This window comes from Alligator mississippiensis, chromosome 4 (genome assembly GCF_030867095.1).
Source record: "Alligator mississippiensis isolate rAllMis1 chromosome 4, rAllMis1, whole genome shotgun sequence".
Classification (NCBI taxonomy): Eukaryota; Metazoa; Chordata; order Crocodylia; family Alligatoridae; genus Alligator; species Alligator mississippiensis.
The window spans coordinates 149,649,975-149,676,068 of record NC_081827.1 but is presented as its reverse complement, the minus strand read 5'-3'; the positions used below and the strand labels follow the sequence as shown (position 1 = coordinate 149,676,068).

The window sequence follows — 26,094 nt, the reverse complement described above, 5'->3', positions numbered from 1 at the left end:
AATAAATTATGAAGAGAATGGAAATAGGGATTTATTATTTATTATCTCTCAGTGCAAAATCTAAGGATCACAAAATGAAACTATTAGATAACAAGAAGAAGGTTTTTTTCCACACAATGTGAAATTCAAGTGTGGGACTCATTGCTACAGGATATTGTGGGAACTGACAGTTTAGCCAGATTCCAAAATGGATTGGACAAATCCTTGGAGGAAAGTTTCATCAGTGGCTATTGAGCATGGGAGTTAGAGGTACAGCCTCTGAATCCAAACTGCCTAGATCTTAAACGGTGGAAGTTGCAGGTGATAAAGGAACAGTGGGAAAAAAAAAAAAAAACACTGGCCATACCTTGCTCACTGCATTTCAGTATCCATTCTCTGCCATGGTGTGATACAGGATACTGGGCAAGATGGTCTGACCCTGTAAAATTGCAGTTCTTATGTTTTTAAGTTCCCATGATATAATAAAGATATATATGAAGCACAGCTAAATAGATCCTTGCTTAATGTTGGAATTCCTATAATATGCATTTCTCTCCAGGTGTCAGGAATCTTTTTCTCCTTCAGTAGCTGATTAAAAATGTTTCAATTTACCCTCCTCAACCCCTTCCACAAAAGTAACAAACATCTTTAGTACTAACCACAATATTAAATATTTTTTTTCAGCTTCATCCTCCCTTCTCCCTGTGTTCCTCAATAGTCCCTGGAAATATACCATTCTCTCTCTCCTGTCGTCCCTCAAATCACCATTTCCCCCAGTAAAGTCAGTCTTTCCAGTGTGGTGTACTTCGTCATGGAGGTTTGTTGACTGACACTTTGGGTGGAATTATGGCATTGCGTACGGACTTGAATGACTAACTCTGAAGGTGCCATATATCAAGCTAATCTTATATGCAGAAAGTCCTCTCTTGTTATTCAGTTTCACAGGGGCTCTCTTGTCATTCATTATTTTTAAAAATCTTCATTCCACATGTCCTGTTTCCTGTCTTCATTCAGTAAGGTCCTCTCTCTTTCTTTCCTTCTTACTTCATCCTTTCTTTCTTTTAAAAGTTTGCCAGTATGATTCTGTTCTGTGCCTCGGTGTGTTTCTGAAACTGCTTGTGCTTCAGAGTCATTTTCTAAAAGTTTTAATCTGATAATAACTTTGACTTTAAGCTTTTTCCTTTATGTTGCACTGTTGCCTTCTCCTGTAAACATAAACTTAAATGGAGAGCCCCATCTGTATTTTACTTTTGCTTCATTGAGGCAGATTGTAATCTTTTTCAATTCTTTTCTTTTCTTTAGAGTTGAGTATGCTATATTTTGGAAAATGTGTACTCTTTGTCCACCCAGCTTAACTTCACATAGCTCTCTATATCTTCTCATAATCTGATCTTTATTTTCAAAATAATATATATGTCATCATTGCTGTTATCCTCCTCAGGCATTATTAACGTGGTGTCAGTGTTAAAGTCTCAGGAACTGTCATGCCATCAAAAAGTCACAGCCAGGAGATCCTAACACCAATCGTGTCTTAAAAAACGATCACAGGTTTTCTTTGTGGCAAAGATCCAACCAGATATATTGCCTACAAGCACGGCTTGAACATATTTTGGCTTAACAGGAATATCAGCGCAGGTGTTAACTCGCTTGTGCCTGTGGCAAGGTAGTTGGCACAACACCTAGGCTTCTACAAAGCCCACATACTTTCCAATTTTCCTTTTATATAGTGGTCGAAACAAATGATGTATTAAGTAACAGCTGTATTTTGAATATCTTAAAGTGTCCTGTACCATGGGCTTGTTTCACATCCTGATCTGGGTGTTGCTGTTCCAGCCTTATCGTCCTAGAACTGGATTATCCTATACCTTGTACAGCCATCTCTCCTTCCATCTGGCCCATGTGCCAAGTTTTGCTTACATAAGGAGTTCATGCATTGGTTAGGTTTGTTGGTGAGGCCCACTCTGGCCAATACTTTTGCAAAGCCTTTGTGTGAGTAGTATATATTGACTAATGCAGCTCATCTCCCTGCATGGTTCAGGGCTGCACTGTCCCTCTGGCTCTTGGATCCAGCTTATAACCCCTGGGTTCCTCCCCTTCTGGGCAGGTGTTTTAACTGGTGACAGGTATGTCCCGTCAGCCTCCAGAGCAGCTTACTGCTCTTTCTCTGATCAAATTGTAGTAGTGCCCTTGCTGCCTACCCAGGGCTCTGCCATATTGTTTTATTTCTAGGCAACTAGCCCTGCAGTAAGCACTTGTAGCCTAAGGGTCTCTGGCTGCCTGCTCCCATGCAGCTAGCCTAGAATCCTCCATCTTTCCCCACCTACTGGACACACTTCTTACTTAAAGTAACAGGAGGCCCTGGCTCCCTGTTACACAGGGGTTCAAACAGGGTGGAACAGAGTCACATTTATGTGTCTAATAGGTAGAATAGGTCCTTAGAGTGAATATACCTGCTCAGATATTATTCACTGGCTTCCAAGTATTTACCCCTCCTAGAAGGCAAAAAGGCTTTGAACAACAAGAGCTGTTCTGCCTCCACCACTGAAGTGCTTCTAAGTCACTAATGCACAGGGTACTGCTCAGTAGTTCAGTCACAGCACCTGGTAATAAGCTCTTTTGTCAAGCTCAGAGCATTGCAACTTTCTAGGATAGTCTACCTTTGGACACAGAAAGAACTAAACAAATAAGTGAAATTTTGATAGCAGTTGCTTCTTTTATCATTTGGATATGCTTTTTACTGTCACATCTTCTTATTTAGAAACTTACCATCATTTACTTCATGCGCACAGCATGCACTGTCTCTCATGCATTTCCCATCTCTCCTGGGCCCACATCACTCTGAATCCCTCAGACTGTTGGATGGACGAAGTCAGTGGGATGGGCAAGTCGAAATTACCTTTGGCAATGGGTGGGGCAGAGTCGTGGATGATGGGCAGGATCTCTTTTTGAAGGTGGTCATCTGGTCATAAAGGACTTCAAGTGTCCCAGGGCCAGAAAAAGAGTAAGCAATGTGAAGTGTGACTCTGTAGCCTGGACGGGTGTGCACTGCCCTGGGAAGCTAGAACCCACTTCTAGTCTCTATGCCCAGCATCACCAGCACTCCTGGGGAAGGCCTTTCTCCATCACCCCCACACACCTGCTTATGCCTTCAAACAGCCAACCCAGAAATGTGGCAGTGAATCTGTTCCTAGGGTTCCCCAAGCTGCCACTCTCAAACACCCTGAAACCCAAGAACTGGGGCCTGCCCATGGGAGCTCATGGGACATCTCACCACTTGGTTTCTGTGTGCATGCAACAGGTGAGCAAGGTGCTCTTAGCACCACCCTTCCTGGGATTGTTAGGAACACTGTGCAGACTTACCTTCAGAAAGGAAGAGCCCAGGGGAAATGAGCATGTCACCAATTGTTTCCTCCAGATACCAGCTCTCCCCCTCTCTCCCTTGGCAGGTGTATTAGACGTGACAGAATCATGAGTGAAAAGTAGAAGAAACCTACCCTCTACTTAAGGGTTATATTTCCCTAGTACTGCCTTCCCAGGGAAAGAACTGTAACCTCCAGCCTGAGAGAATGAGCTTCTCCACCTGGAGTGAAGGATCAACTGGAAATGACAGTCAATATATATCGCTTATACAAAAGCTTTGCAAAAGTATTGACCCTGCTGCCTTTGGCAACACTTCTGGAGACGGTGGATCTCTTCCATGCCAATCTAACAGTCATGTTCCTTTCCTTCCAGCATCCACCCCACACCAACCTTCAGCACACCAGGTGCTTGTTTTCTTCTGTATTATCCTGGGGACTCTTCTGTGCCTTGTCCTGATCATTTTGGGGGTACTGGTGCAAAGGATCAGAGTACTGGACAGAGGTGAGTCCCTAATGGTCCAAGTGTGTAGAAATGTCTCTTGAAATTGCAGGGGGAGCTGCAGGGCATAAAGGATGAGGGACACTGACACAACTGGGCAAGGGGAACGAGGCTGCATGATAGTTTCTGTTAAATGAGCAATGAAGTTTGAGTGCAATTATCAATATGAGTGAGGAGAAAAAGAATGGAAAGGGACCCAAGGTGACTTGAAATATGGTGGGAAAGTGTAAGACAGGAGTGACCAACTCTTTTGGCAGGATTCCACAAGTTAAGCTCCCCCCTTTCTGAGTATTACCTTGATCCCTGCCCTGCAGAGGTGAACCTGATAGAGTTTGTGCCCTGGTGCATTGATCTGGAGACAGGGGGGACTTGAGACATCAGCTGCATAGAACCAAGAGCCAGATTAAGCCTTCCCTAACCCCATGGTTTTATAAGGCAAGCAAGGATTCAAAGTCCTGAATTTGGCAGTAGCTGCAGGGCCAGAGAAGGGTTAGACTGATTCTTGTTGGTGACACCTCCTTTCACATCAGCATCCTGCTCTTGGAGTTCCTATGCCACACATGGCGCAGAAGTGTCACAGTGCTACTTGTTGCTGGGATGCTGCAGGTTGGCCCTGCGAAGGTATAAAGGACAAGATCTGAGGAAAGGTATTCGAAAGAAAGATAGTCCATGTAAGAGGCACCATGGGGAGGAAATATGCTGGGGAGGGGCAGAGGGTGATTCTATATATTGTACTCATGCCAGATGTTATGTCTATAAAAAGCTGCAGGCAGACAGTAATTGTTATCCCTGTTTGGCAGGTAAAATATGAATGCCAGAATGGGTGCCTCACAGGAAAATAACCAAGAATAATGGGAGGGAGGTGAACAGTGAAATATCAGGCTGACTAGGCAGGGGGATTTTGTGACAGTGAAATAGCTCATAGGACCATTTCCAAGTCAGTGGAATCACCTGGGACATTTAAATTAAGTCTGAGCAAAGGAGCAGACCTGTGTTGTAGGGATCAACCCTGTTCTGGTACGCAGGAGACTGGCTAGATGATCTAGGAAGATTTCCTGTCACCTGTTTCCATGACCCTGTGTGAACTGTGCCCCTTGTTTTCAGGGTCCAGAAAATCTCAAGACTCCTTCTCTGAGGACGCATACAAGCACATTTATTTTAACTCCAAGAGGAAAAAGCTCAAGGTGTTTGGCCACTCAGGCTCAGGTCTGTATGTCATTCCAGAAAGCAAATACCCAGACACTTTCCATCTTGAGGCCCTGACCGAGGTTTAAATTTCCCCAGCTTTCACACCATTGAGCCTGGAAATGCTGTGAATATCAGGCAAATGGTGACACCAGGAAACCATTGGATTCTTGTGAACAGTCTCCATGCCCACCAGAATGTGCTCGTTTCAGCTCTAGGGAGAGTTTCTCTTGCCCTCTGCATACAACAGCCTTGGGGTCAGATTCTGATCTGTGTATTAGGCATCTTAGGCATCTATGTCCACTTGCAGGCCTAAGAAGTGGCATAGAGCCTGGCCCTTGGAGTACAACTATATATGGGTCAGGACGTTAATTATATCTAGGACCAAACAAAATGACCCTCGGTGAATAGCTGTGGAGCACTGGAATAAGGGGCAGTCTGGGCCCCTCCTCCCACTGCAGTCACTGTTCCATATTGCATGTGTCGGCTGGCAGTTAGTACAGCAGAGTTCACATGGATAACATGCCATTTCTTATCTCTCCAGTCTCCTATTCAGAAGACGCTGTGATAAAACTGCAGTATTACACTGGGGCTGGCAAGGAGGGAAATGGCTCTGGATCAGCACAAGGTAACAGAGGAAGGGGGGACACAGAAAAAGATACAGAGATCCAAACCCAAGTGGAGAATTCTTTAGCTTCTACTGCATTTTCTATAAACACAACCATTTCCTCTCTCTCTCTTCTATACTCCAATCAGGCAGTGGAATTGGATCAGGGTTAACCAGACTTTCAGAGTTTTCTGTCAAAACTGCCTGATGGAAATGGTTGATCAGACCTGGGCACTCCCTGTGTGTTGAGTAACAGTGCTTCCAGCAGGCAATGACTTGGAGGGTCTACGTACATGGCATGGAGGAACTGGAATTTTCTGGAAGGTGCTTGTCACTAAACAAAACCCAGTCTCTGCCCAGAATCTCGTCCCATTGTTGCCCTGGCATGAGCAAAGAGTTAAAATGACATCTATTTTAGAAGAGCCGTACTTACAGAGTTTGGCTGGATCCATGAAGGTTGGCTTTAGGGCGGCAGCTTCGGTCTTTCATTGTGTCCAGCGCTAGCTGAGCAACAGCACAGAACTTGATTCCACAGGAAAGCATGACACAGGTGCTATCACCACCAGGTGCTATAGGATACTGCTCTAAGTATGAGATTTATTAAGAAATAAAGTTGTCCGACTTCAGTTCTCCCTTGACCACTTTGTGAAGTTTGCTATAGACTCCATGACAAACAGCCCTAACATAACATGACAAACATCAGGTAATAGTTAAAGAATGAAAAACTGTCTGGTGAAAGGGGCTTATTGAAAGGAAGCTAAGTGTGGGGTGTACTTTTCCAAAAGGAGCTTTCCCTGGCGTTTTCTCATTTGATTATGATACTAGACAGGAGCCTGGATTGAAACACGTTTGTCTCATTCCATGTGAGGAATGAATCCATCTCCTAAATCCAATGTTAGTCTCTTAAAAACTTAATAAAATATTTTCTGTCTCAGCGTGCTGATTTTCCTTTCTGGGTTTGATCCTGGAAGGGGCTGGACATCTTCTATCCCAGCGTGGTTCTCCTGCTCAGCCTCTTTGCGGATCAAGTCAAATGAACATAAGGGTGTGAGGAAGGTTTCCCATTTGGAATCCCTCTGTGTAGCCAGTTGTAATTCCAGAGTTGTATGGAGGAGACCAGAAGCAAAAAGCATCTGTTATTCTAGCTCAGGATAGAGGCACATGGTCTGAGCAGTGGGGCTTCTTGTGAGCATTGAATATTATAATGAGGAAACAATGGGTGGTGGTAGTTGGAGATGCCCTTCTGCGGGGAATGGAAGGATCCATCTCCTGACCTGACCTGTTGTCTTGGGAGGTCTGCTGCTTGCCAAGAGCCCAGATGTCACAGAAGAAATCCTGAGACTCATCTGATGCTTTAAGTACCACCTCTTGCTGCTCATCCATGTGGGCACCAGTGATACTACCAGGGATGACCCTGAGCAGATCAAGAGTGACTACAGGGCTCTTGAGTGCAAGGGAGAAGGGGCTGGGGTCACAGGTCAGGTTCTCCTCAATCCTTCTGGTTAAGGGAAAGGGCCCTGGCTGGAGCAGGCACATCCTGCAGAACAATGAATAGCTGTGCAGGTGGTGTCACCAGAAGTGATTTGGGTTCTTTGACCATGGGATGTTGTTTCAAGAAGAAGGATTGCTGCAAAGGCACAGGATCTACCAGATGAAGAGAGGGATGAGTGTCTTTGCAGACAGGCTCATTAACCTAGTGAGAAGGGCTTCAAATTAGGTTCTCTTGGGGATAGAGAACAAAGCCTTGAGGCAACTGGGGAAGTGGAGGACCTGGAGAAAGCAGAAGCAGGAGGGGGCAACAGGGGAAGCCTCATTCTTCCTGAGAAAGTAGGGCAATCAACTAGTCACCTCAGTTGTCTGTGCATGAATATATGAAGCCTTGGAAAAAAGCAGGAAGAATTGGAAGTCCTTTAACAGTCACAGACCTATGAACTGGTAGAATAACAGAGACATGGTGGGATAGCTCGCATGACTGGAGCACTGTCATAGTTGGGTACAACCTGTTCAGGAAGGACAGGCAGGGGAGAAGAGGAGGAGGAGTTGTGTTATATGTAAAAGAGCTGTAGGATTGCTCAGAGCTCCAGTATGAAACTGGAGACAGGCCTGTTGAAAGTCTCTGGGTTAAGGTTAGAGGGGAGAACAACAAAGGTAATGTTATGTTGGGTGTCTGCTATAGACCACTAGACCTGGAGGAAGTGGTGGGTGAAGCTTTCTTCAGACAACTAGCAGAAGTTTCCAGATTACAGGCCCTGTTTCTCATGGGGGACTTCAATCACCCTGACATCTGCTGGGAGGGCAATATAGCACTGCATAGTCAACCCAGGAAGTTTTTGGAGAGCACTGGAACCAACTTCCTGGTGCAAGTGCTGGAGAGACCAACTAGGGGCTGTGCTCTTCTTGACCTGCTGCTCACAAACAAGGAAGAATCAGTGGGGGATGTAGTAGTGGATGGCAATTCTGGCAGCAATAACCACAAGATGATTGACTTCAGGATCCTGAGGAAAGGAAGGATGGAGAGCAGCGAAGTATGGACTCTGGACTTCAGAAAAGCAGACTTTGACTCCTTCAGGGAACTGATGGGCAGGATCCCCTGCGAGGCCAGTGTGAGGGAGAAAGGAGGCCAGGAGAACTGGTTGTATTTTAAAGAAACCTTACTGTGGGCACAGGAACAAACCATCCTGATGTGAAGGAAAAACAGGAAATGTGGCAAGCGATCAGCTTTGCTTAGCAGAGAATTGTTTGGTGAACTTAAACACAGAAAGGAAGCTTATAAGAAACGGAAGCTTAGACAAACAACTAGGAAAGAGTATAAGAATATTGCTTGGGCCTGCAGGGATGAAATCAAGAAAACCAAAGCACAATTAGAGTTGCAGCTAGCAATAGATGTAAAGGGTAACAAAAATAATTCCTACAAGTATGTTAACACCAAGAGTGTGGGTCCCTTACTGAATGGGGGAGGCATCCTAGTGACAGATGATGAGGAAAAGGCTGAAGTACTCAATGCCTTTTTTACCTCAGTCTTCACAAGCAAGGTCAGCTCCCAGAGTACTGCACCAGGCAGCATGGTTTGGGGAGAAGGGTGATAAAAGATCAGGTTAGGGACTGTTTAAAAAAGCTGGACATGTACAAGTCCATGGGGCTGGATGGTATGCACCCAAGGGTGCTGGGGGAGATGGCTGATGTGATTGCAGAGCCACTGGACATTATCTTTGAAAACTCATGGCAATCAGGGGAGGTCCCAGATGATTGGAAAAGGGCAATTATAGTGCCCTCTTTAAGAAAGGGAAGAAGCAGGATCCAGGGAACTACAGACCAGTCAACCTCACCTCAGTCCTGAAAAAATCATGGAGCAGATATTCAAGGAATCCATTTCTAAGCACTTGGAGAAGAAGAAGGTGATTAGGAAGAGTCAGCATGGATTTACCAAGGGAAAGTCATGCCTGACCATCCTGATTACCTTCTATGATGAGATAACTGGCTCAGTGGATGTGAGAAAAGCAGTGGACATAATAAATAATCCTGACTTTAGTAAGATTTTTGATACTGTCTCCCACAGCATTCTGGCAAGCAAGCTGAGGAAGTATGGGTTGGAAGAATGGACTGTAAGGTGGATAGAAAGTTGACTGAATTGTCAGGCTCAGCAGGTAGTAATCAATGGCCTAGTGGCAGCTGGTATCATGTAGAGTGCCCCAGGGATCAGTCCTGGAGCTGGTTTTGTTCAATATTTTCATTAACGATCTGGAAGATGGGGTGGATTGCACCCTCAGCAAGTTTGTGGATGATACCAAGCTCTGAGGTGTAGTTGATATGCTGGAGGGTAGGGCTAACATTCAGAAAGACCTAGATAAATTGGATGTTTGGGCCAAAAGAAATCTCATGACATACAATAAGGACATGTGCAAAGTTCTGCACTTAGGACAGAAAAATCCCATGCACCAGTACAGGCTGGGGGCTGACTGGCTAAGCAGCAGCTCTGCAGAAAAGGAACTGGGGATTACAGTGGACAGTAAGCTGGATATGAGTCAGCAGTGTGCCCTTGTTGCCAAGAAGGCTAACGACATACTGGGATGCATTGGTAGGAGCACTGCCAGCAGATCGAGAGATGTAACTATTCCCCTCTATTTGTCACTGGTGAGGCCACATCTGGAGTACTGTGTCCAGTTTTGGCCCCCCACTATAGAAAGGATGTAGACAAGTTGGAGAGAGTTCAGCAGAGGGCAACAAAAATGGTTTGGGAACTGGGACACATGATTTATGAGGAGAAGCTGAGGAAATTTGTTTTATTTAGTTTGGAGAAGAGAAGACTGAGGGGGGATTTGATAGCAGCCTTTAACTACCTGAAGGGTGGTTGCAAAGAGGATGGAAGTAGGCTGTTCTTAAGAGTGTGGGTCAGAGAGTATGGACTGGAGGTGGGTGCAGAGTGTGCAGGGACCACATAATTTATTCAAAGATACAGCCTGTGGGTGTGATTCCAGCCTACATAGCCAAATCATCCAGACTCTGGGACAGGCCCAGGGTCTTGTGGGTTTCTGCTGTTCACTCCTTAACTACAGTGTGCAGACACATCGGTGATTTGACCTACATCACAAATGTCTTGTGTGTGTCACATAAATGTCTCACGTATGAGATTCCTGTGCTGCTAAGGAAGGAGGAATGGGAAGAATTCTGGGCACTTACCACAATTGCTGTGCAAGTGCCACATCTCTTTGTCTCTGGTTTGCTATGTCAGCAGTAGCGGATCTCTGTTCATTACTATTAATTCCTGTCTCTATGCCAGATACCCCTTCTTTGTCTCAAGATAGTTATGATGATGCTGGACAAATTTTTGCCATGCATGGAGGTGGGATAATTGAGGTACCCGAGGTGCCTGGAGATGACTATGATGATGCCAATGAAGTTTCTGATGTGTCTGAAGATTATGATGATGTCAAAGGGGTTTGTGACCCTGAAGACCCCATTTCTGGGCAGAATGATTGGGAAGACACAGGAACCGAAGAGGATAGTGACAGGAAAACAGAATCAGAGACAGGTGAGAGGCAAATGTACTGCTTCTGATGCACTCAATCTTTCCCTGATGTCACCATACTCAGTACTTTGGTGAAAAACCCAGCTCCTAGAGTCCTAGCTCACAGGGCTGGGTGGGATTGGGAGAGGGCTCTAGGGCCTGATCTTGGAACCTGGGGCAGGGTGTGGTTAGTGTGGGGCCCTGAAGCTTTATCCTGGCACAAAGAGCCAGGTGGAAGTGGTGCTGGGCTCCAGGACCTAATCCCAACACATAGGGCTGGCCAGAGGCAGCTCTGGGCACCGGGTCCCAGTCTTAGCAAACAGGGCCATTATGGCCAGGCAAACCAGCATGAGGTCCCAGTGTATGGGGCTGGATGGAAGCAGCAAATAATCCCAGGGCCCAAACTCATAGATTTCATAGACATTAGGGCTGGAAAGGACCTTGCAAGATCATCAGGTCCAGCCCCCTGCCCAAGGGGCAGGAAGTCAGCTGGGGTCAAATGATCCCAGCAAGATAGGCATCCAAGTGTTTCTTAAAAGTGTCCATAGTAGGTGCCTGCACCACCTATGGGTGGAGTCTATTCCAGGCCCTGGTGACTCAGACAGTAAAGATGTTTTTCCTTCTGTCCGGGCTAAAATGGCCTTTCAAGAAATTGTCACTTTTGGACCTTGTCTTCCCTTGGGGTTCCCTGGTGAACAGATGTTCCCCCAGATCCTGATGCACACCCTTGTACTTATAGTTGTACTTGTACTTATATGTACTTATAGGCTGCCACCAAGTCTCCCCTGAGCCTGTGCTTTTCCAGGCTGAAGAGTCCCATGGCTCTCAACCTCTCCTTATAAGGCCTGCTTTCTTGCCATCTAATCATGCACATGGCTCTCCTCTGGACTCTTTCAAACTTCTCCACATCCTCTTTAAACTGCAGAGCCCAGAATTGGATGCAGTACTCCAGCTGCAGCCTCACCAAGGCTGATTACAGTGTTTTTTCTTTTAAGCAAACTAACATCTGGGATTAAGTGAGAGTATTGTACTGAATGTTTTTCTCTCTCTGAATATAGAAACTGCTAAGATAATATTTGTTGTACTAATAAAGTTACACTTTGATTTTAGGACTCTTGAGTTGTCTGAGTTTGTATTTCATGGTCCATTTAAGGGTTAATTGTGCTTTAACAATCCCTAAGCACTATCAGGTGGACAGATGGTGCTAACAGTGGTGGAGGGTCCAAGGGTTCAAACCCAGTGCGCAGAGCCAGGCAAAGGTGGCTTGGGGCCCCAAGGCCCAATCCTGGCTCAGCTAAGGCCATTCAGGGCCTGATCTGGGCGTGAAGACCTGATCCTGGTACGTGGTATCGGATCTGGCCTGCAAACTGTCCCTGAACCATTCCTCTGGTCTGTGAGATAAAAATATTGAGCGCCACTGGTCTACAACACAGGTCACCCTGATCTTCATAAGCAGAGAAATCATAACATGGGCACTCACCAGGGATCAGTTAGAACAGAGGAAAGGCAACTGGCAGCCTACCCTGTAGACTGCACACCCCTGTGGCGTGAGGGTACATACATGCGCAATGGGCATGTGCACTGTCATGTGCCTCCTTTGATATTTTCAGGTTGGAGCCAACACTCCCTAAGAAGTGACAAGGACTCTGGGGCTGAGAGAGAAGAGTCACCCATGCCTCCTGGAGACACAGATTATGTTGTTTTGAAAGATGATGACTCTGGGACACAACTATAACAGTTGCATTTAGAACAAATATCCTGTGAGTATTCAGAGAGTTGGGGCAGCAGGGGAGAATGAGCACCGATAACAGAAGTTCAGGATTTCCTGGGGCAACGTTCTTGTTCTGTTCTAGCCTAACGCCATCAATTCAGAGGAAAGGTGGAGGTGGCCCTAAGCATGGAGAGAGATGTGGCAGTTGCCATCTGGACGCTGGGAACCCCTGCTAGCCTCCAGTGTTTTGCCAACCACTTTGGTGTGGACAAATCCATTCCTGTATTGGCTGTCCAGGCAGTGTGCTGCAGTAGCCAGAAAAGGCTGGAACCACATTTGCTATGACTCTTACACCTGCAAAAAGTGGCAGCCTGATTTACCTGTATGGGGAAGTGCAAACTGCATCCGGGCCATCAAGGTCAGGCATATTGCTATTGCGCTTGTGTGCCAGGGTTTGGAGTATAGAAGCCACAAGGGGCTTTTAAACTTAGAGTCTCGTGGAACTTAAGGGCCAATTCACCCACAGGGTGGTTAAACCAAGTCCATGGCACCTGGGTATTCAGAAACTCCAGCCTGCTGATCCTAATGGTACAGGAATCATTTGCCCCCAGCAATTCCAGCATAGATCTGGGAAAGATGACTAGTGTCTATTACTATTACTCAAGTACTTGGCCTACTGGGACCTTCTGTGGCTCATGAGGCCCTATTCAGGATACTGGGGTACCAGGAAAGAGCTCTTTAGTTACCTGCTTAATAGTTGATGAATGACTGTGGAGTTGATAAACCTGAGGTACACTGGAGTATAAGGTAGGGCTGTGAAAAATGGCTATGTTTCATTTTGGTTCTGGATTCAGCCATTTCAGAGGGACAGTTATTTGTTTTGGTGTTTTGGATCACTGTTCTATTTTGATTCAGCCGAATCTGTTTCAGAGTTTCGACACTGTTTTTGTGATTCGGCCATAGGCTATAATTGGGAATCACTAAAATGCCTATAACTTTGCCATTTCTTGTCTGATTTGGATTAAAATTGCAGGGATGGTAGTCCCTTCTGTAGGCATGAAGCCTGGCAGGTTTCACAGAGATAGGTGCAGGGTTTTTTTTGAAACTACATCTCAAGCTGTTCAAAGCAAAACATGTGTCGTATGTGTGTTAAGACAGAGTGGGATGAAAACAGCAGGGATGGTAGCCCCTTCTGAGGACATGAAGCTTGCCAGGCTTAAAGGAGATAGGTGCAGGGATTTCTTTGAAACTGTACTTTAAACTGTTCAAAGCAAAACTTGTGACACTTGTGTGTGTGTAGGCAGAGCAGGATGAAACCAGCAGGGATGGGAGCCTGTAACAGGAGGCCTTGCCAGCGCTGGTTAGATCTCCACCTGCCTACCTGTTTCTGGACCAACCGCCTGCCCCTCTTTTTCCTGCCATGCCTTGATGGAAAACTGATTCAGATGTTTTCCAGGAGGGAGGTTGCCCATTTAAGTGTCTTGGGGTGACATCCATTCTGCCACTCCATACCTTCCCTACACTCTGGCCCATGTCTTGCAGATTGCATCCTTCACCTTCTCCAGCTGTGGTCCCCTCTCTGGGTCCTTTGGTTTCCCCTTAGGCCCTGGCCCCATCTTCGGAATCTCAAGCCTCTTGCTCTGGGCATGCCTCATGGTGGGCCCCTGGCCCTAGCATGGACCAATTGAGGGTACCTCTGATATCTTTTATTAGACCAACTGAATAGTTGGAGAAATATATCTTAGCAAGGTTTTGTGTTTAAAAACCCTTCATCAAGATGAAGAAGCATCTGCAGTTGGTGTGTGCTCTTCCCGGATGGAAGAACTAGTAAAGAAGCCAGAGGCTGGCATGCAATGCAGGCAAGAAAACCAGCCAATGAAAATGGAAATTGAGGTGTCAGGGGGTGAGGGACAGGCAGGGGGTGGGGAGTGGGGGATGAAGGTGGATGTAGCAGCGCAAGTAAAAGTAGAGAGGTACCTGGGGAGTCAGATGTCAGGCATGTTATAGTGTGTCATAAATCCGATGTCTATATTGAGTCCATGAGTTTTTGTATCCAGGAGTTTGATGAAGTGAAGTTCATAGACTTGTCTGTGAAAAGTGGTTTGTAAATTTAAACAAGCACTGAACCTCACTAACCTCCTCACCAGAAGCAAACTTCCTACAGCCCAAAATACACCGAATGGATCCAGACCATGCTGTGACAAGAAATGCAAAACCTGCCAACATATCTCCAGTATCCCACAATTACTTTACCTCACAACAGAACCATCACCACTCCTATATCTTACAGCGACACCTCCAGAAACATTATATATCTCATCCAATGCACCAAATGCCCTGATGGAAAATTTGTAGGAGACACCAAGCAACAACTGCACACCAGAATGAATGCATACCAGAAATCTATTACAGACAAGAATACCTAACTACCTGTGGGGACACTCTTCTCACAAGAAAGCCACTCAGTCTCCAATCTTTCAGGCCTGATCCTCAAAGGGAATTTACAAACCACTTTTCACAGATGAGCCTATGAATGTCACTTCATCAACCTTCTAGATATAAAAACCCATGGTCTCAATATAGACATTAGATTTATGACACACTATAACCTGCCCAACATCTGACTCCCCAGGCACCTTTCCACTTTAACCTGCTATATCCTTCTCCCCAGCACAGCCTGTCCCTCACCCCCTGACACCTCAGATTCTATTTTCACTAACTGGATTTCTTGCCTGCATTGCATGCTAGCCTCTGGCTTCTTTACTATTCCTTCCATTCAGGAAGAGCATACACACAAACTGCAGATGCGTCCTCAGCCTGACAAAGGGTTTTAAACCTGAAAGCATGCTAAGCTTTTAGGCTAAGCATTTAGGCCCCTGATGTCTAGGGGTGACATCCGTTCCGCAGCTCCATACCTCCCCCAACACTGGGACCCATGTCTCGCAGATGTCATTCCAGGCAGCTAAGCTCACCTGCATCCTCACAACTCCACTGCAAGCATCAAAACTCAGGCCTCTCAAAGATCTTACAGGTCTGGGATTTCCCTAGCCAGGACTGTGCATGTGTATGGTGGTGGGAGGTTATAAGGTGTCTCTTACCCACCTTTCACCGGGGAGGTTTGTGGTTCTGGCATTTCTTGGGGGCTGCCACACCACCAGCAGTCCCACAAGGCCTCCCGACCCTGGCAGGGTACAGTTTTAGGTCATGCCCAGGACCTGGGGCTTCCTCCTTCCCCATAGCCCCAGCCCATACCTCCAAGTTTGTCCTAGCATGGGAGCTCAGCAGGGACATGTTCTTCCCCTGCTGGCTGGTGATACAGTGAGTGCCACCTCCAACTCTGAGAGTGGGGCATTAAATGTTTTTTACATTTTTTTAAAAAAGGAAACAGGTTCACTCATTCCTTTGTAAGCTGTCTGTCTGGAAGCAACAGCATGTGAAAGGTACTGGCTGGCTGCAGCAACTGTCTTCCTAGTCAGTCTCTTGCTAGTCTGTCTTTTTGGAAAGGATTGGATACTTGGATTGGAAGGGACCTCAGGGACAGATCACAGACACTGGCCAGCCACAGATGTCAATATCAGAGCAGTCCTTCCCCCCCTCTCTTTTCCCTCCCTCTTCTGAGTTTGTTTCCCCGCAAGTCTGCCTCCGAAACATTCTGAAACATCTGAAATGTTTCAGATGGTTTCATTTAATTTTGGAGATGTTTCAGAGCTTTCTGTTCTGTTTCAGATTAAGTATTTTGGGTGCTGAAATGGGCAAAAACACCTCTGAAACAAAATGACTGCTGAAATTTCACACAGTCCTAGTAAGCAATAAGTATTCTGGACCATGTGCTATGTAACACTTGTGAGGCTTGGGCAATGGAGGCCCAGATGCTTCTAATCACAACCAGGCCTCAGAGACTGTGCCTTTTAACTCACTATCATGCAGCCATCCATGTGAGGGAGGCCCTGTCAAACTATTTCCAGTATTGCTGGGATACAGGGTGGGAGGAAGACACCATTGGGTAAAGTTCCAGACAGTTCACGGACAAACTATTTATTGGTTGGGGAAAAAAAAAATATTTATTAAACATTCAAAAACATTCAAGCATTCTGTGCTGTGCTGTTGGAAGTAAGCAACGGGGGATGGAGGAAGGATGGCATTATGAGCTTGAGGGGAGCGGCACCCTGAAAGTAGATGGTTGGTTGTCTCTCACTTTCTGCATCCCAGTGGCTGAGGAAGGATCCTTTGGTGCTGGGAGCTGTATAGGATCCTGCCATGATGCGCAGAGGGATTGAAGAAGCTGGAATTCCAGAGTGTGCCATATTGCCTGGATGAGTACTGGCCATGTGCCTGCAAGGCTGAGCAGTAATTTTTGCCCACACAGTCCTTCATCCCTGTGGTGGTAAGGTGCCCCATAGCTCCCTCTCACATTGGAAAAGGGGCTCTGGCACTGTACAGCTAAAAAAGCTGGTGTGGGGGCATGGAAGTGCTGGCTAAAAGACAAGGCAAGGAGGACAGGACTCTGTTGCTAGAGAGAAGGTGGGAGACTTGCATAAGAAGCCCTCATCATAGGCGGGCTGTAGTCTTGTCTCTTTTAAGGCCAAATGCTCCTGGGTTTATGGTAACAGCTGGTCTCCCAAGGAAGAATCATGCCTATTAATTACTCACACTGCTCTGTTTAAGGTGCTGCCAGCAGAGTTTATAAAGATTTGTCTACTAAGATAATGGCAAGAATTTTTTAAAGTTATCATTATTTACATAATTACTTATCCCTGTGCCTGCACCCAAGAATAAGTAGTTGGAGCACTTTGTAAATCTGAAAACCAATCAATCACTAACAATTAACAATATTGGTTGAATAATATTACTAAATAATCAGGTTAGTGGTTGTTCTGGGTATGGGGGAGGGAGGAAATTTGTTCAGTGATCTGTATCTCTCGCTCACGTGAAGCAACGCGAATGAAATCCAACACACAGTTGTAGAGATAGTGCTTCAGGGCATCACAATCCCCGATATCCCCTTCACATGATCTGGAGTATCTGGAGATTACAGCCATGAATGTGCAGTCAGCTGCAGAAACTGAAACGTGTGGCACCTTATCAGCGCAAGACATGTGTCATAGGGCGGGATACAGGAAGAAAGTAGTTTCCTTCCCTTCACTCATTTCCCCTCAGACACTGTCAACTTCTAGTGAAAACCTGTATGCATATAATTATGAAAGAAACCCCTTGAAATTGGGAAGGTGATTTAAGTAGGGCTCTGTCTTCCTCACCAAGCAGGTAGCTAAAAGCCTTGTCCTTTTCAGAGGAAGAAGATGACTCAATACCTCACTGCTCCTGATCATTTTGGGGTAGCTATATTGTGAAGCTCCTAGTGCTAAAGACAGGACACAATGCCTCCCTATTGTAGCTCCACACACTGTGGGGAAGCTGAATCTTCAGACATCAGGCACATTTGTCTGTAGCAGGCCTGTGGTTAAAGAAAGGACATCTGAGAAATGTTATGTTAGGAAGTTATTCCTCTCTGCTCAGTGGTTCTGTCCCTTGCCTGTTGAAGAACTTCATTAGGCAGCACTGAGACCTATGATGACAAGCTCCCTTTGGACCAGGATGGTTTCCCACTATGTGTGTGTACAGTGTTGACTAAGATGGGTGTTGAAACTTACCGGGGTCTATGGTGTCACAAACCTGGCCATAGGGGATTTCTAGAGCACCAAGTTTCTCCCCACTGTGCTGCCACTTGCCCCAAGGAACAAACTGAGATTGCCCTGGCATAGCTCCCTAGCCTAGCAAGCTACAGTTTCACTGCCCTTGCACTGGGCCCTGCAGCTGCAGTGAGGGATTCTCTGCCAGCCCCAGGTACCATCCCATTTTTGGGTTGAGAAGAAATGATAGGTCCCCCATTCCCTGGAAAGAGTACCCTGGAATATCACTCGCCCAAGAATTACTCTTTCCACAGGTGATCAGTAAGGAGACAACACAAAAATTACATGGGATAAAAGAGTCATGCAAACAAACCAAACCATAAGTTTGGACACAGAAAAGTAAAACACATACAGATTCTTACCCTTTCATGTGACTACCCTTAGCCTTCCACAGGAGTACTTGCCAGAGTCTTAGAGATCAACCTTCCTGATGACTCTAACAGTCCTGGTAACTGGGGTCAGAGAACTGCCCAAAGCCTAAGATTCAAAGATAAAGATTCAAACCTAGCTAGACTCTTAAAAGACTGCCAGTGCAGCCCCTTCAACTGCATTATTCGAATTGGTCATGAGTCACCAGACCCCCTTGAATTTCCAGGCAACCCTGAGACACCTGGAGTCCCTGTGGCACAAGGGGCATTACTCTCAGATACCTTTGCTATTGTAGAGTCAGTTTCTCCCATCACACAAGGACAATGTCCAGGGGTGCTCAGTGGCTTCTTCTGCCTTCTATTCTGAGTAGCAATTGTCCTGGCTCAAAAACACAAGGACAAAGGATAATTAGCAGTTTTATCCACTCCTTGAGTTCCTTGGCTAAATTATATAAAACACCATAAAGATATACATAGCAAGAATGGTATACCATTAATCCATACAGTGATACCAGTAATCCATGCAGTGATAACAATTATCTTTATCTTTGAATGGATACAGCATAGCAAGGGTTTCCAATGGGACCACACAAGCCATAGTACATAGTACAATAAATTACAAAAAGCCATTCGTGACATGCCATAAACCCACAGACAACAGGATTTGTGATACATGGGACCAGTGAACAACAACTAATAATAGTTATTGGTCACAGCTCCTGACACCTGGGTATTCTGTGCCCCCTCCCCTCTACTATTGTCACTGCTCTGTGTTGTGGGATTCCTCTTCCCCAGATGTCTCAGATACCAGTCAGTTTTGCATGGTTCGTTTGAATAACACACTATCTTTCACTCTCCAGTCTCATACTCAGAGAACCATGACAAAGCTGTTGTATTGCACTAGGGACAGCGAGATGACAAATGGTCATAGATCAACGCACAGAGACAGAGACACAAACTCAGGTGGAGAATTCAGTCTCTCTGGCATTACCTGTAAAAACGCCCTGTATGCCACAGTCCAGCACTAATGTGAGACAGTGAGACTAGGTCAGATTTATGACTTTCAAAGGTTTCTGTGAGAACCTTCTGATGAGAATGGGTGCCCATATCCTGACACTCTCTGCATGTAAGTCATGGTGCTTCCCACAGATAAGGAGCTGCAAAGAATGGGACAGAGAATAAGGAGCTGGGCAAGGTCTTTTCTTCCTGGCTGCTGTATGTCATGAGAAAACCCAGATCTGTGTCTATAATCATACTCCCTTGGCTCCCTGCCATGAGCATTTAGCCCAGGTTACAGTCTAGTCAATGTGAAATAAAAGCCTTTGAACCATGTCTACAGAGTGCAGTTTCGTTTATAAGGTTGAGGCAGATACAACAGCTATTGTCTTCCAGTGTGTCCAATATTTGCGCAGCCCCAGCACTGTTCCTGACCCCAGAGAAGTGCATGACTGCTGCACTCCTGGATGTAGTGGAGCAGCATTAGATCCTTATTGATTAAAACCTAGAGGTGGGCTGAATCCTGTTTCACCAATGCCCATTAGGGCTATGCAAAATTTCACTGGCTGTTTCATTTTGACACTATTTCAACTTGTTTCAAGCTGGAAACAGTGAAATGTTTTGAGTTTCGAAGCTGAAGTGGGTTTGCCTACAGAGAAACAGAAAGTAAGGAGAGGGAGGGGGAAGAGCGGGGAAGGACTGCTCTCATATTGACTGTGACAGTTTGGCTTCCTGAGATGCTGCTGGTGCTACTGTGCTGCTCACTAAGTTATTACTTGTCACTTGAAGTGGTGGACTGGGATGAGGCTGTAGTGGAGGAGGAGCCTTCATTGGGGCACACTACCGTGTTGTATAGAGGCCCCAGTGCCAGTGAGGGCATGCCTCAACACACACACAGTCACACGTCACGAGTTTTGCTTGTCAGCAGCTTGAGCTGCAGTTTCCCCCAAACCCCTGCACCTACCTCCTTGAAACTTGGCAGCCTTTGTGGTCTCTGCATGTGCAACCAGACCTGCTATTTTCTCCCCCCTGTGCCTTCACACTTATAGGTGACACAAGTTTTGCTTTCAGGACTTTGAGGTGCAGTTTCCCAGAAACCCCTGCATCTATCTCCCTGAAACTTGGCAGGCTTCATGCCCTGAGAAGGGGCTACCATCCTGACTGTTTTCATCTAAATCTGCCAAAAAATGACAAAGTTATAGGCAGTTTCATGCTTCCCCATTATAGCCTATGGACGAAACAGAGAAACAGTGTCAAAACAGCAAAACTTTTTTGACGAAACAAAATGGAACAGCGGTTTCGAAACCAAACGAAACTCTAAATGAAACACTGTCCCAGCAAAACAGTGAAACAGAAGTCGAAACGAAATGGTGCTGTTTCGCACAGCCCCCCCCCTCCCCTGTTCACCTGATTCACTTTATGAGAGTTCCTGTAAACACTGTAACAAACAGCCCTAGCTACAAGGCAGCAAGCATTTGCTGGGGAGCTAGAAACTCTTGGAATAACTCCCCACCCTGGATCTGAGATGAGAATTTGTATTTTTAGTTCAGAGGTGTTTCTAGAATAAAGGCTATGGAACAACTCTCCACTACAAAGAGTCATGTTTTTTGTAGAAAACAAGGACAACCATTCAACAGAGATTAAGTGAGCTATAGACAAAACCATACTCATAGCGCCTGGGAGGGAAGGTGTCAGCCAGGACTGTCCAAGTTCTGGGCAGTTGGAGGCCACCCATCATGCAGGCCACAGACCCAGGGACTGCCCACTGCACAGGCGGATGAGCAGACAGACACCTCTCTTCCTCCCTCTAGATGCTTGGGCTCCACAGCCCTCTCCCCACCACTTGCACAGTGTGGGCAACCCATTTGCCCTCCCTCCCCCATCTGCATGCACCACTCAGGCTGCCCCACATTGTAGGCATAGCTCAAGTCCCTACCTTCCCAGCTGTGCACTAAATATATGGTCATCCTGCCTGTCTCATGTTCAACTATCAATGGCAGGATGCTAATGACTGAAGGGGGCCTGAAAGGGGTCATAGGCTTCATTGGAATCATGTGAAATCTGTCTTCTGTTTTTTTCTCAATCACATTTCCTTGCTGCAAGTTTACAATCTTAGCAGCTTCTGTGATGTACCATCACGGTGACATAGTAATTTCACATCTGAACTGCTGTTGCTTACAAGACAAGCAGAACATGAGCTTCAGCTTTGTGGAAAAAACAATAAAAAGCCTGTGATAAGTATAAGGCTTATATTCATGCCATGGCCCTTGTTAAGACCATTTAGAAGCCTCTTGTTGGAAGGGCAAGTCCAAGGGACACTTCATGTGGTGTTTGCTCTTGCTTCCCCTGGAGATTTCCTGAAGGACTCATCCTTTCCACCCCACATCAGCTCCTCCACCCCTGGATTGCCACTCTGCTGTTCTGATTGGCCCAAATCAGCGGTAGTGGCAGCGGCAGCTGGGGAGAACCCTCCCTGCCTGCATTTGGGCTCTCTGTAGCCTGCACTGCTTCTACATGCCTTCATGCTTGGATTCAGCCCTCTCTGCCACAGTTCCTCTCTCCCAAAGTCTTTATCAGTAAAAGCAAAGAATAGCATGGCACCTAGTCTTGACAAAAACGATGCACTTTTGTATAATGTCCTTCCCAATAAAGGTTGTGTGTGGCTGGCATTAAGATAACAGAATAAGTTATAAAACAGGAGGATGGACAAGGGAAGAAAAGCAAATTCAAAGGGAATTAGAGTGTCAACATAAAACAGAAACCCCCTAAAAAACACCCCAAGCTAGCTTTGTTTGCTAAATGCTTGCCCAAATAGGAAGGTCTTACAGCACTTCCAGAAGGCCTCCAGGCTTGGACTCTAGTGGGACTGAGGGGGGAGGGAGTTCAAAAGCTGAGGAGCTACAGCTGTGTGTTTTCACCAAGTCGACTTGAGGCATTGATGGTTCTTTCAGGAGGTTACTCATGGCTGTCTGGGCTCCCCCCACCTTTATAGATAGGAGTCTAGGGAGAACTTAATGAACTCTGAAAAGACATTGAAGCCATTTGAATGTAAATATCACTCTGCAAAGTAAAGAGCCAGTAATTGAATCCTTCCCATATTTGCATGCTCAGGGAATGCAGCTGGCTTTGGATTGTCCACAGCTACAACAAAATCACCATGAATGTGAAATGATTTATTATCACTGTTCTTCCTCTGAAATAAATAGGTGGGAATGAAAGGAGATTGGGTAGTTGGCACCAGTGTCCATAAGCAGACACTTTTTCTTGTGTTGAGAGCCTTCAGGTGTCCACAGGATGGTGGATAAAAGCTGTGCCTTCCTAAGTGCTATAGAGCTATCACCAATCATTCTCTTTTATCTGAGCATTGTGGCAATTGAATCTGTGACAGGGATTGTTGGAAATGGATTTATTTTGGTCATCAACTTAGCCAGCTGGGTCAGGAACAGAGTAGTGTCTTCCTGTGATATGATTCTGATCTTCCTGAGCTTCTCCAGGCTCTGTCTACAGTCCTGCATGCTGATGGATTTTGTCTGCAACTTGTTTTATCCATCTTTTTATAATCAGGAAGATGTATATGAAAACTTCAAGGCTATCTTCGTGTTCCTGAACAACTCCAGCCTTTGGTTTGCCACCTGGCTTGGTGTGTTTTACTGTGCCAAGATTGCCAACTTCAACCACTCCTCCTTTCTCTGGCTTAAACAAAACATTTCCAGCCTGGTGCCATGGCTATTAGCAGGATCATTGCTGTTCTCCTTTGGAAGCAGCCTTTCTTTCTACTGGGATATCTACAAGGTGTACTGCAACTACTCCACTGCCTTCCCCTTGGAAAACACCACAGAGCTGAAAGTGATAAAGAACACTAATTTGTTTTATGTGATTTTTCTCTGCAATGCCAGTCTATCCCTGCCTACAATAGTGTTTGTTTCCTCCATTGTACTGCTGATTTCCTCCTTGTGGAGACATACCAAACGAATGCAAAATAATGGAACTGGTCTCAGAGATCCCAGCACAGAAGCTCACAGAGGCGCCATCAAATCTGTCTTTTCTTTCTTAATCCTATACTTTTTCAATTTAATTGCTTTAATTCTCACCTTGTCCAACATCTTCTCAGCTTATGGCACCTGGGATATCCTATGCATGCTTGTGATGAGTGCCTACCCCATGGTGCACTCTGTAATCTTGATTCTGGGCAATCCCAAATTAAGAAGGGTATCACTTAATTTTCTTCACTATGCCAGTTGTCATTTTAGAGGAGGACCTAAGTGAGAGATGTTGGACCATGTTGTGCTTTCTAGTGAATTAAATCCATTACATTGAGTACAGTTGTTATGAGTTTATTTAGGTGTGAATTAACAGAATCTAGCCCTGCTGGAATCACATAGAGATATATGGGAGCTAGAACTTTGCTTTATGCAAGCAAAGTTGCTGACTGGAATACTATTTCTGAGTTCTTTCCTATTTTGAAAGATAATGACCAGATATCCTTATCCTTTTCCATGTTCTAGTAATTAAAAGCAGCTAGCTCTTTTTTCACAGGTATGAATACATACTTCTCTGAAAATGCACAGTTGTTTCTCTGAGTTGGTAGAAAATGAAGCAAGAAATTCAAACAACAACACAACCCAGTATCCAACAGATTTGGAGGGTGATAGGGCAGGATGTCAGGCAACTGGAACAGGCAGCAGTATATATGCTTGGCCCAGACCTCCTCCCATAGTGGTCATTGGTACTTGTCTAGAGGACTGTGGCTGGTAGGTGCAGGTAAATGATAAGGGTGGAGAGAGGCAAAGGTCTGATTACTGCTGCAGAATAATTGCTTAGGCAAATTTGTGGGCTGTGAAAGCATTCACATTGGTTCCAGCAGAGTATTTTCTCTCTGCAAATCACAAAATAATGGATGTTAAAGCCAGGGTATTGCCTAATGTATTTTATTTTCCTTTTCAATCTTTTTGTTGCTGCTAGATGCTGCTTTCATAAAAGCTTTGGTCACTTCACACGTAAAAAAGAAAAGATCATATCTTCCCCTTTGCTATTCTGAAAAGGTTGGGAGGATGTTTGAGTTCATTGCAGCTCCTGATATCACAAACTGTTCCCAGTTTTGAGCGGAAGTAAAGTAATTCAGTGGAGCATTTCCTTAAAGAGCTCATGGTTGCTGCTGGATGGGAAAAAAACATTTCCCAAAGGTTGAAATTTCCTGCAAAACAAAAGTTTTTGTCTTTAATTGGAATAAAAAGTTGAAATTATGATTTTACCCCTGGAGCATATATTCCAAAAAACTTGAGTTTAGCAGCATTGAAATGCTTCATTTAAATAGTATCAATAGCTGTTAAATATATTCAATTATTAAAATAGGAAACAAAAAATGAAAACAAACTGTCTCAACACTATTGGGAAAAAACCCTTCTCAATGTTTATAAATTGAAACGAGGTCAAAACAAGTTATTTTGAAATTTTATCTTGAGAATTTCATTGAAATCAACCAAAAACCTGCAAAATGTTCCAAGTTCCAGTTGTAAACAGTTCTATCCAAAGTTTTCACCCTGTCCAAGTACTGCGTTTATCTGTACAATGAAGTAAAAGCAAATTGACAGGTGTAAAGCATACAGGCAATGTGTGGGATAAACAGTGGGATAAACTGTCTAAATCTGGTATAGAATTACCCTTGGAAATAGCAGGGTTACAACTATGCCAGTATATGTTACATCAATGTGTGTTTCATATCCATATCTTATTTTGGGGTAATTTTTTGCTTAAAACAAAGGGACTATTACTTGCTCCCCCACTACCTAGTGGTGAGGTCCTGTAATAGCTGCTAGGGGAGTGCAAAATGGGCCATATTGGGTTCAGATTCGGCCCGAATTGGGGACAGTGATTCGATTCATTGATTCGGATCACTGTCCCGATTCAATTGATCTGAGTCCGAATCTGAAGATTCAATGCTGATTCGGAAAAATTCAACAATTTGGACATAGACACAGCTTTAAATGTTTTTTCTACATACCTCAAGGTACCAGGCACAGCTCGTGAACTCTGCGGTGGTGGGGCGGATGGAGTGTCCCACAGGAGCGTGCAGGGAGGCTGTGGGGGGGTGGGGGCTGTGCACTCAGCTGTAAACCTGGAAGTGAACCGGAAGTACCCGGGGAGACCCTGGGTGCCTACCCCGCCCCCAGACCCAGGAGGTACCAGGTCTCCCACGTGCTCCCCGGCAGACTTGGAAGTGGACCAGAAGTGCTCCTGGTCCACTTCTGGGTCTGCTGCCGAGCACACTGGGGTCCCCCTCGCACTCTTGTGGGATGCTCCATCCACCCCAGCATCGCCAGCATTCATAAGCCACCTGGTACCTTGAGGTATGTAGAAAAAACATTTAAAGCTGTGTCCATATCTGCATCATCAAATCTTTCAAAATCTCTCCAAATCAATTCCGAGGGTGCCAACTTGATTTGGAGAAATTAAAGGGTCTCCCGATTCGATTCAGATTTGGAGATTTGGCCACCAAATTGGGCCGAATCTCCACCAGATCAAATCAGCAACCGAAGCTTTGCACACCCCTAATAGCTGCCAGTGCAAAGAACTTGTATGCCTATGTCATATACAGTAAAATCTCTGTTATCCAGCATGAGTGTGGAATGGGAAGTGTTGGTTATCTAAAGATTCTGGTTATCTGAGGGTTATACTCAAAGAAGACAGTGCCATACTTG

The 26,094-nt window shown here is 45.4% G+C and overlaps 1 protein-coding gene across 1 annotated transcript; it reads left to right on the top strand.

Annotated features, from left to right (window-relative positions):
• Positions 1–22,690: 22,690 nt before the first annotated feature.
• On the top strand, positions 22,691–23,662 carry LOC102565137 (taste receptor type 2 member 40-like). Its single transcript, XM_006268620.2, has one exon. The coding sequence runs from the start codon at positions 22,691–22,693 to the stop codon at positions 23,660–23,662; it is 972 nt and encodes a 323-aa protein (XP_006268682.2).
• Positions 23,663–26,094: the final 2,432 nt, after the last annotated feature.

Excerpts from the sequence above, each read along its gene's own strand:
- LOC102565137 (XM_006268620.2), top strand. The coding sequence starts at position 22,691 with ATGGTGGATAAAAGCTGTGCCTTCCTAAGTGCTATAGAGCTATCACCA.